The 11222-nt window shown below is 56.9% G+C and overlaps 1 protein-coding gene across 2 annotated transcripts; it reads right to left on the bottom strand.

The window, feature by feature from the left end:
• Nucleotides 1-921: 921 nt before the first annotated feature.
• Nucleotides 922-11018, bottom strand: Rhpn1 (rhophilin Rho GTPase binding protein 1). 2 transcript variants are annotated; one of them, XM_021216931.1, is made up of 15 exons: nucleotides 10833-11018; nucleotides 7036-7151; nucleotides 6188-6316; nucleotides 6000-6075; nucleotides 5221-5298; nucleotides 4748-4872; nucleotides 4495-4661; nucleotides 4146-4339; nucleotides 3607-3763; nucleotides 3419-3526; nucleotides 2867-3061; nucleotides 2240-2316; nucleotides 1955-2101; nucleotides 1709-1870; nucleotides 922-1289 (listed from the first exon to the last, which is right to left on the bottom strand). In XM_021216931.1, exons 1-15 carry the CDS (start codon nucleotides 10911-10913, stop codon nucleotides 1116-1118), a joined length of 1986 nt encoding a protein of 661 aa, XP_021072590.1. In that variant the 5' UTR covers nucleotides 10914-11018; the 3' UTR covers nucleotides 922-1115. The 2 variants fall into 2 exon arrangements, with proteins under 2 accessions (XP_021072590.1, XP_029386994.1); XM_029531134.1 differs by having other exon boundaries at nucleotides 1264-1350; nucleotides 10833-11004.
• Nucleotides 11019-11222: the final 204 nt, after the last annotated feature.

The following is an 11222-nucleotide window of genomic DNA, read 5'->3' as shown; positions in this document are numbered from 1 at the left end:
CACTCACCGGCTGGCCCTTGACGCAGATGTCTGGACAGGGTGATGGGCGGCAGAGCCCTGGACTATGTAGGCAGACCTGGAGCATGGACTTGGGTGGTCTCACGTGGGGGCCCCTGGGCAGAGGCTGGAGGATGAAAGGGTGTGGGTGGGTTTGCTGACTAAGGAGCTGGCCGCTCGCTTCTCTTTCCTGGGCTGTCCTCAGGTTCTCAGATTCGTTGGGGTTGGAAGAGCGGCAGCATCCTCGGACTGCATGAATGGGTGACAGCCGCCCCCTGGTGGTCTCAGAAAGCAAGTTCCCCATCTAATTTGTCTTGTTTTATTTTCTAGTTGGGGGACTGAGCCCAGGGTTTCTTGCATTCTCTACCACGGAGATACATACAGCCTTTCTGTTTCCATCCGGAACTTTCCAGGGCCTTTGAGGGAGAGCATCTTCATGGCCTCAGCCATGCATAGCTCAGGACTGCATCTCATTTGGCGGCCTCCCCCCAACCCCATCCCTCTGGAGTCTGGGTCCTGAGCCCACCTTTCTGGGGAACCTGTCAGGACCTGCGTGGGAGCAGGTAGAATGGGCAACAGGGTGGTCTGAAAGTTGGGGGAGCATGAGGGGACTGGAGATAAAAATGTCTTTGCTGGGTTCTTACACACGGAGGAGTTGATTAACCAGCCAGGGAGGCTGATGACCAGAGGGCTACTAGGAACCAGGCAGAATCAGGGTGGGGCCGTAAGGGTGCATGCCCAGAGCGACTGGACGTGAGGATAGAGCCAGGCAGTTGCAGAGTAGATGAGGCATGGCAGGGGCCAAGGGGCCTGCTGTGGGAGGACAGCCCCAGCTCTGCTGCCCTCTACAGAGGGACAGTACATCTGGATTACACTGAGACATCTCTCTGGTGGGGTAAAGTGTCCATGGGTCCAGTACCTGACTCAGACTCACCTCATCTGACCAGCATTTTTAATAGACACCTGTAAGCAAGGTGGGGGCAGCCTGATTGTCCCCCAGAGTAGAAGACAGAACCCACTAGGCACACCTGGCTAGCTGGAGCTGGTTCCAGGGTGATGTACATTGGAGTACGGCCCCCACAGCCACCCTGAGCACATAGGGATACGGGGTGTCCAGCTCAGGGGCAGGTGACACAGTTCCTGTTGGTGCAGGGGTCAGGGTGGCTCCCAGTCTTGCTTTGTTTATTCTTGCGGCTCCAGCCAAGGATGGGCCAGGGGCGGGTACGTGCGGGCATCGGTGTCTCAAAACCACACTCTCTCTGGTTCCACAGCAGTGCTTGCCGTCGGGGTCCCTGCAGCCAGGACAGAGACGGATGTGGTCAGCCATCACTGCTTGCCCTATCTGTGGACACCCTGAGAAAAGATTAGAGCCTTCTAGGAGCCATAGGTGTTAACACATACCTATGGCATTTGAAGTGGCCATGCGAGGCTCCTTGTTTGCTGCTTGCCACCCAACCCCGAGTGGCCATGCTGGACAGATGTGACCTCTAGATAGCCTGGTCTACTCTGGGGACAAAAACCCCACCAAGGTGGTCTGGGGGTTTCATCTGGAGTAGGACAGTAGCCGCGCTATGGAGGCACCGTCAGAAGTCACTGCCCAGAAAGCCACTCCTACTCCAACAAGCTACCTGGCCACCTTCTCTCTGAGTACCCGGGGACGGGGGTGGGTAGAACTGAGGGTTGGGGAGCTTTTCCCAGGCCAAGTGCTCACCGTGCCACGTGGTTCAGGGCTGGGCAGCAAGGACACGACCTGCAGGCTCACACCTTCCTCGCCCATGCTCCTCAGCTGCGTCACCACCTCCAGGTGCTTCCACCACTTGCACGGCTGCCCGTTCACGGACACGATGTAGTCACCCTCCTTCAGGCCAGCGGACTGCGGAGAATGTGGATCAGTGAGGCGGTGGCAGTACCTAGTGGTTCTCTAGGATCCCAGCATCCGGGGCTAGAGGGTCTTTACCTCAGCCTGACCCCCAGGGACGACAGCAGCGATGAGGACCGGCGAGTCTCCGCGCAGCGTGAACCCGAAGCCTCCCTCTCCTCGAGTCATGTGCACTGGCCCTACCAACTGCCATCGGTTCTTGGTTGAGAACACAGACAAGGGTCCCTGGGAGGAGACAAGTGGTGGAGGGCTGGCTAGGTGGCAGTCACAGAGCCACTGACCCCATCTTAGCCCACACCCTGGAGCAGGAGCAGGGGCGGGGCGGAAGGGAAGAGGAACAAGTTGGGGAACTGGCCTGCTTACCAGCCGATGGAAGAAGTCAGTCACTTTCACCTGGGACAGGCTAGGCATCCTCACCTCTGGGGTCTGGTGAGTCTTGGCTGACCAGGTAGGAGGGAAAGGAGACTTGGAGCTGAACCCCAGGCCCTTGGCCCTCCCAGAACCAGCGTTCCACTGGTGGGATTTGGCTCAGCTCAGAGGAGTGTGTGGCCCCCGATGGCACATGGGACTGTCCTGGGTCCTCAAAGCCTAGCTGTCCCTACTGACAGCTGGGACTGCACGATTTCCCTGAATATACATAGAGGTTCCCAGGAATGCACTTGGAAGCCCCAGCTGGCATTGTGCCTCTGTCCCCTCTTGCCTTGCAAAGAAGTCAAGTGGGGAAGGAAGTGGCAGGGGATGCTGGCCTGATATTCTCGCAGGCTCCACTCCTCAACACATCCTGCCTCCCACCCACCCAAAGAGGGCTTCACTGTGTGAGTCTGTCCTCCAACTCTGTCCTCCTGATTCAGGGTCCCTAGTGCTGGGCTGGGATCTATAGACATGTGCTACCACACCCGGCTGGCTGACTGCCTCTCAGCTGTAGCTCTGGGGGCTCAGCTTGGCCCTCTGACTGGCAGACTCATCCTTAGAAGGGCCCTAGATGCTCACGTTGGATGTCGGGGGCCTCTGTAGCATCGAAGAAGTCATCCTCGCGCTCGAGCTGTGAGTACTTGGCCAGGGAGCGCCGCAGCGCCTGAGTCACCACAACCTGCAGCAGGTCCACCTTGCGCAGGACTCTGCACAAGGTGTGAAGCCGCAGCGCCTCCTCCTGGCCCAGGATGGCACGCTTCAGGTGGGCCTTGGCTGTGCACAGGCATGGCATTGTCACACACACACACACACACACACACACACACACACACACACACACGCACCATGCATGCAAGCTGCCCCTTCCAGGCTGGGTTTCAGACCCTCTCTCTCAGGATGCATCAGGAAGTGGAATGAGCCATAGGGTTGGGTGGTGTTGGCCAGATTGGGAAAAATCCTGCCAGGCCCAACAGTCAAGCAAGGGAAGAGAGCTGTCCCCAGTTATGTCCCCAGCTGCCCAGTTTAACAACCCTCTCCTCAGCAGTTCCCACCAACCCAGGGATGTCAGTAGCTGAGTGGCTGTCGGGGCCACACCATGGTTAGCCCAGGGCCCTGCCTGTGATATCTCACCAAGCTTCCTGCGCTCTTCTGGGTGCTGCGGCAGTGTGGGGCCCAGGGGCTCATGGGGAGTGGAGGGCTGGAAGACGTGCTCCTGCCTTGCGAGCTCACCCTCGGCTGCTGCTAGGGGTCAGAGAGTCCATGAGCCTGAGCAGGGAGCCTCTGTGGGTCCGCACAGGCACAAGGAGGGACGCACTCACAGTGGCTTTCGCAGAGGGCCATGGCTGCGTGATAGTGGGCCAGGGCGCAGAAGTGCTCAGCCTTGACGTGCGCCAGGTTAGTCCAGGAGGCAGGCAGGTAGTCTCGGACAGGTGGCTGGGCCATGGCCCGGTGCACAAGCCCATATTCAGTTGCCACCTGCCAACAGGCATGCAGGTACAAATGGAGACTGCCTTCCCTCAGCCCATGGAGCTCAAGGGACAAGGTCAGTCAGCGCCGAGAAGGCGGCTCAAGTTTCCTGCCTCTGCACCCTAGGTTCGATTCCAGCAGCCTCTCCCCAGACGCCAAGCTGAGCCAGACCTGGGCATCTGAGGGCTCAGTTTCTATTCTCAGAACCTCAAGAAAACTGGGACAGCGACCGACCGGCTTTAGCGAATGACACAGAGCACTAGATGCAGGTGGCTCGTCTGTGGCTTCCCATCCTTCCCTGACCTGGCTCCATCCCAACCCTGTCCCTGTCCCCCCTGAGCTCTGCTCTTCGCTCTTTGAGTGGCTTCTGGGCAGGGCTTCTTGCCCTCACCTGGGCAGCTTCCTGGGCCAGCTGCAGTTGATCTGGACAGAGGTCAGGTGTGGCAGAGGCTGGCAGCAAAAGGTCCTTGAAGATGCATTCCTGTGCCTGGGCAATCATGAGCTGCTCCAGCATGGAGAGAGAGGTGGCGCTCATGTCTGGGCTTGGTGCGTGGGAGAAGTTCTCCCTCAGGAGTCTGAAGGCCCCTGAGGATGGATACAGCACTCATGCGGGCAGGGATTCCCCACGCCCCCCAGGACGACCTTCAGAACTTCACTCAGGGAGGTCATGTCCACCAACACTACTTCCTGCCACAGAGCTGGGCGCCACACCCCTCTTATTTATGGTCTACAGCCCTCACCAGCAGCCCTCTGGAAAGCCTCAGCAGCGTGGCCGGTGCCCTCGGTGCAGGAGCAATCCTGCCGTGCTCCGATCTGCGTGTGGAGTGCCCCAATGTTAAACAGTACACTGCCCTTCTCGAAGGCCAGAGCCCGCTGCTGTGCCGGGACCCCCGTGAGCGAGTCGTACCTGCGGCATGGTGTCAGGGTGGGTACAGTTCCCATAACGACCTGGCCTCCCTTCCCTGGGCCTCCGCCTCTGTTGCTAGCCCCTACCAGTGGAAGAGCAGCCCTGGGCTCCTGGCGGGACTGAAGAAACGCGCGTCCAGGAAACAGAGCTGGCTATAGTAGGCTGCAAGCAGATCCAGGCCTGCCTCGTCCCTGCTGGGAGTCCTCGTAGCCTGAAAGGGAGAGTCCAGGTGGGCCCAGTTCCAAGACCCACCATCATGATGCCACCCTAGGAAATCCCTGGGTATCATTCCCAAGGAGCACTTGACATCCTGGGGACTTTGAAGACAGCTTGGCACAAGAGGTCATGTAGGGCCCCGAGGAGGGGCCATGCACTGCTTTTTCCGAGAGCAATAGAGCACAGTTGGCCCTGGGTCCTTCCACGAACACTGGCTATCTCCCGGATTTCCTCCCACCATGCAGGGAATGCATGTGAACCTCTATACTGGAATCCAACCTTCTCTCCCACCTTCCTCTTCTGTCCGTCTCTGGAGCAACCAGACGGGGAGCAGCCCACCCACCTGCCGTAGGTCTTCTAGTTCCTGGATCTCTGTCTCATAGGAGGTACCATCCTCTCCAAAGTGCTCAGAGATCAGCTCCTGAAGGAAGAACGGGCATTGCCCTTGGGGTACTCCACGCCTGGCAGCCTGCTCTGGGGATGGGAGGGGCCGTGGTAGAGCAGGCTGACTTTGTACTTGGGGCCAAGGAGAAGGGTTGAAGACCTGGGGGCTGCTGAATATTGGTGGATGCTGGTGTTCTGGTCCCCAGGGCTTGGGTTCCTAAGACAGAACTGGGCCAGGGTTCTTATGGTATCATCTTTACACATATTTTCTCATCTGCCACCTTGGAGACTCAGACGCAAAATCATGAGGTCATGGCTCTTTCCCACAAGTCCCCACAGGCCCTGCATGAAGGATCATGGCCTGCTCTGGGATCTGAACCCCCTCCAGGTCACTCAGGAGCCAGCTCTTCTCAAAGAGTAGGTACCAGATGGGTGACATCCTTGAGGCAGGGGATCCTAGAACTTGGTGGTTGTACTGGGGATTTCAGAATGATGAGGCTCCTTCATAGCTATTTCGGGGCAGGGCCCCAATCCAATCCTTCACATAACCCTTATGTGGGGACCAGAAGGTAGCAGGAGAGCAGGGTTCAGTTTCCCCCTTAAGGTTCTTCTTCTTCCCCATTGTGCCTCAGCTTCCTCATTTGTTCTAGAAGACTAGATTAGGATGCATCTAAGCTCCGCCCCCTCCCCAGCCCACTTCAGGGCCATGCCCCTCAAAGTTCATAGGCCAGCACTTACCTTCAACGGTGTGGCCCAGTCCAACTCCTTGGTTTCCTTCAGCCCCAGGGGGATCATGGGAATCGTAATTCCTTCGCTAGAACCAGGAGAATGGGCTCTAGACCTGCTATCCACCGCGGCCCCGAGTTCTATCCTCAGGTTCCCGCCACCCGGCTGCACCCTCCACACATGTGCCCGGCATCTCACACCCCTCTGGCTGGTCCACATCTACGCTGGTGCTCAGCTCCGCCAGCTCCTCTTTCAGCAGCTGCAGGTTGGAGTTGACATAGCTCAGCTCCAGGGCGACCGTCTCTCGGACCCAGGTGTTGCTGGTGGCTCTGGGAGGGTGAGAAGACCCAGGCCTGAGGCAGCTCCAGTAACCCAGACTCCCTGCAGCTCTCCTGCCCCACCCCCAAGCTTCAGAGCCCATCCAAAGGGGTGGGAGCTGCTGGGGTTAGCTCCCTTTGCTGGAGTAAGGGTGGGAGCAGAGCTAAGCGGGGCTGGCTTGGAGGCGCCCTCCTTTCAAGGATGTGTCCTCTTAGAGTTCATTCTCCAGTGCCACTATGATTCCACATGGACATGGAGGTCTCTGATGACAGAGAGGAGGATGCTCTCTGTCAGAGGGGGTATGGGCCTGGGGCTCCTGTATAGTGTGGGCTGCAAAGACTGTGGGGGCATGAGTGTGTACAGAATGCTACTTACTGTGCTCAGACAAAGTAGCCTGGGTCAGATGATCTGTCACTTGCAAGGTCTCCAACCTTCGAGTGCCCAGCCACCTACCACACACAGCCTCTCTGAGCAGCCTCTGAGGTTCACCAGATACTGTTGGGCCTCCTAAAGGGGCCTTTGGTCCTCTGGTCAAGCATATCTGGGGAGGCCCAGAGGTAGGAATGGGCCTGGTCTGTCTGTGAGGGTCTAGGCTGAATGATGAAGTATACAGCGTGGCTCCTGGGACCGGAACGGCAGCTGGGTCACGGCCGTCTGCCCATGTGTCCCTCTTTCTGACTAATAACAGGATTGCCACCCTGTCCAGGGCCAGGAGGCAGCAGCTGCTCACCTGTAGAGGTTTTCAGCACCTGTCCGCATCCGGAGCTCCTTGCTGATCTGTTGGTGGAGCCGAGCCCTGTGACTCTGCAGCTGGCCGGGCTGGTTTTGCACGAAGGAGTCATAGCCCTGCCGGGAGGAATCAACTGGTTATGCCCACAGCGCCCCCATCAGCATATCCTCTGCCAAGCTCAGAGGACCTAGGGCTGTCCTGGGGGGAAGAAGTAGGCACTGTGGGCTGGATCCCGAGCTAGTGACACAGGGAGGGGCCTAGGCAGGCCTGGCTGGGGAACAGGGGTGAGATGCTTCTCCTCGATGCTTCACAGATAACGTAGGTTCAGACTCATCCCAACCAGCGAATTGGCACATACATCAAGAGGTCTCCCCAAATAACCCACTCTCCTAACACTGGGTACTTCATAGCCCCACAGTTTAAAATATGATGTAATGGAGTTCTGGACCCAGCTCTTGAGAGATGGCTCAGTGGGTAAGAGCCCATACTGCTCTTGCAGAGGACCCAAGTTGGGTTCCCAGCAACCATGTCAGGTGGCTCACAATTATCTGTAATTCTACTTCTGATGGGGGAACCCAACACCTCTGGCTTCTAAGGACACCTGTACTCACTCATACGTAAATAACCACACACAGACATGCAAACAACATACACATAGTTAAAAATAAGATCTTTAAAAAATTAAAATAAGGGGATGGAGAGATGGCTCAGCGGTTAAGACTACAAGCTGTTCTTCCAGAGGACCCAAGTTCAATTTCTAGGATCCATATGACAGCACAAAGCTGTAACTCCAGTTCCAGGGGATCTGACACCCTCACACAGACATACATGCAGGCAAAACACCAATGCACATAAAATACAAATAAAATAAAATATGTTGTAGTTCTCCATAGGAAGCCCTTTTTAATTGTCCTTGCTGAAATCAATGTCTTATGCGCTGGGGACTCACCAGATCAACTAAGCATGTCGTATGATTTGCCTTGCTCTGACCACCTTTCTAGAGAGCAACTACCAAAGCGCAGGACGAACCTCCTTGAAAAGACGCGGCCTATGTAGCCCTGGAGACTTGTCTCCGGGGCTCTGCCCACAAGGCTTTTGAAGTAGCGTGGCCACAGGCACTGAGAGCAGTGCAGTGATGGGCCACGAGGCAGTGCTGCTCAGACAGAGGGTACCCGGTCTGTGACACAGTGAATAAGGCATTGGGTTCCAGTGTCCCTTTGCCAGCTCCAGTCGGGTGAGAGCTCCTCCTGGGTAATGTGAGATCAGTGGCCTGCGTCAGCTGTGACGTCCCCCCTCTCCAACTACAGGCTGGGCCACGGCCTAAGGCTTCCTCCCAGAGCTGCCAAGGAGTGGGGAATCGGTGGTGCTGCACAGAGCATGAGGTCCTCCAAGCCACGCAGCATTCTTGCCCTGTCTGGGTTAACCCGCCGGCCTAAGACTTCGTGGTAAAGATTTTGCAGAAGGCTCTTTTCCTTGGGGAACACCCTCACTAGTGATCGCATATGAGGGAGGGGGTCACAGAAAGTCAAAGGCTCTAGTCCAAGTGACACAGTGGTGTGTGTGTGTGTGTGTGTGTGTGTGTGTGTGTGTGTAAATCCTGGCAGAGCTGACACTGGCCATGCATTCAAAGTGTGGCTTACTGTCATGCAAAGGACAGCCTCAGCATCTTGCATGGGTTAAAGTGAGGCTTACTGCCTTGGCATGGATGGAGCTCCTGGAGGCAATCACTTAGACTGTGGCCCCAGGGTTGCCATGAAGCCCGCTTTCCTGTCACTGAAGAGCGCACCTGGGCTCGCTCTGAAAGAAGGAGGCCATTAAGTCATCCTTGAGTGACCACAGATAGGTGACTTGTTCTCTGGATAGCTGGCACAAGATAGCATAGGGACGGAGTGGAGTCACATTGTACTGTCTTCCTCTCAGGGCCCACCCCTGCCTGTGCAGGAGGGAAACTAAGGCCACAACAGCCTCCTGTCTTCAAAGCTACTAAGAAAATGACAAACATCTTTCCCCCAAGACCCTACTACAAGGCTCTAAGCTTATGGATGGCCTATAGCCCCAGCCCCTCCCTCACCCGCTGGGGCACTGCTGCAGCAGCCAGTCACTCAGAGGTTTCACCAGCCCCAGACCCTGGGCCTGTTCTTGCCCATCTTAACCTTGGTTCACTTATGGAGGCCAAGCCGGCCTCCTAACCTGTTTTGGTGGAAAGGCAAGATAAGCTGGGCTGGATGGATTCTGGACGCTGATAGCCCACACCCAGTTTTCCACACTGGGCTGAGGGAAGTGCCCAGCAGGGAGGGCACAGGTGCTGAGTAACCATCTCTCTCTATCCCAGTGGTATGATCTCCCCACCCTCTGGAAACAAAGGCCGTCTAACCATGGCTGACCTCCAGGGTGGCTACTCTTGTCTGACTCCGGGAGAGCTTGCCATCAGCGTAGACATCGCAAATAGCAGTGACCAAACCAGAACAGGGCCTGGCCATTACCAGAGAGGAAAGGCATGGGGTCAGAGAGACAAAACCTCCCATTCAAAGACCCAGTGACCGGAACTGGGCTAGCCTTCAAGGATTAGCCAAAGGTGTGGATGTGGGGGGGGGCACAGTTATCCCCACGCAGGACTGGGAATAGAGAGAAGGAACAGAGCAGTCCTAAGCCTTCCCAGGCTTCTCTTACTGAGTCAGCTCGAGGAGGGGGAGTCCCACACTATCCACAGGGAGGCTGACCAATGGTACACTCCCCCCACAGGGCACCTGCAAGGCATGGCCACCCTCGGAAGAAGAGTTCCTGGAGAACATGTTGCAGGCTGACTCTGTCTCTCTCCCTCCCTCCCTCCCTCCCTCCTTCCCTCCCTCCCTCCTAGCCCCTCCCCAGTGTGAGCTAGTCACTGTGGTATCAGGCATGCCCAGGTAGGATGGGGAGCCCTTGAGGGATCTGTCCAAGTCCCAGTGCCTTCCTCTTCCTCTCCTCCAGGAGACCTGATATACACACACACACACACACATACACACACACCACACCACACACACACACACACACACACACACATCAGCCGGCAACAAAGTACAATCTGACACCAGGAAGGAAGGTGGGCAAAGTGCCATGGGAACACCAGGAGAAGACTGTTGTGACAGCAGCTTCTGCTTAGCGGCCCCTGGGGATGGGCAGGAGTACCCCAGAGCCTACACACATAGTAAGAAACCCAAACACTCACTGATCCCTAGGAAATGCCCAGAACGGAGAAGCAGAGTAAGATAACATAATATCCCGTAGGCAAAGAGCAAACTAGTTTCCACTCTGCCCCTGTGTTCCCTGAAGCCCAGGCACCCTCATCTCCAGACTCAGGAGCTTTGGAGGGGATGTATGTTCGGGAAAAGTAGCTAGTCTGACCGTGAAGTTCCAAAGTTTTTTTGCTGTCTGCTGTCACAATCTAACAACTAATGGACACCGGCTCCTACAGCTGGGCTCGCAGAAGACACTGTTAGGAAAGGAGGCTTTCTAGACGTCAGAAAGAACACCTGCTTGGTGGTGGAGGTGAGGGAGTGGGGGGTTGTCACCCATCAGAACCAACTTCTTGGTTCTGAGAACCAAGGGAATCTCTAGCTTCAGGGGAACCATCTAGATCTTGACTGCTCCACTATTATTCCCATTGTGCTGGAACACGGGCTCTGGCCTCTCCTTGGGGCCTCAGTTTCCCCAGCTGGCTTTCAGGGGAGCGAGTCTCAGGAAGGAAAGGCCGCGAAGGCCGCACTGCGAAGCGCGGGGCAGGAGACTGGAGACCCACACCCCTCCTCAGCCCCCACCTTGCGGATGCTGCCGTTGTCCTGCCGCCGAGAGCTGTCCTCGTCAGTGACTTGTCCATCTGGCCTCTCCTCGAGGATCATCGCTGCTAGCTCGGACGCTGACCCCGAGAGGCCGCAAGCAGCAGGTCCGTCGCACTCCAGGGAGGATCAGCAGCGCTGCTCAGACTGTCCCCTCCTGGAGGGTCCGACTGACCAGTGCGGCAGAGCGCGGGCCCCGCCTGCAAAACTTGATGTTGTCCAATCAGAGGTGAGAGCTGCTCCGATGGCTAGAAACTACTACCAACCAGAGTGAGAGAAAGGCGGGCTCCTGGTGAGGGATCTGGTAACTCTTAGCAACCAGGGCCGCTCACCGATCAGGGTACGCATGCGCCACGCTAGCTGTTAGGCGTG

Source organism: Mus pahari, chromosome 17, assembly GCF_900095145.1.
Source record: "Mus pahari chromosome 17, PAHARI_EIJ_v1.1, whole genome shotgun sequence".
NCBI lineage: Eukaryota > Metazoa > Chordata > Mammalia > Rodentia > Muridae > Mus > Mus pahari.
This window is presented reverse-complemented; position numbering and strand designations above follow the sequence as displayed.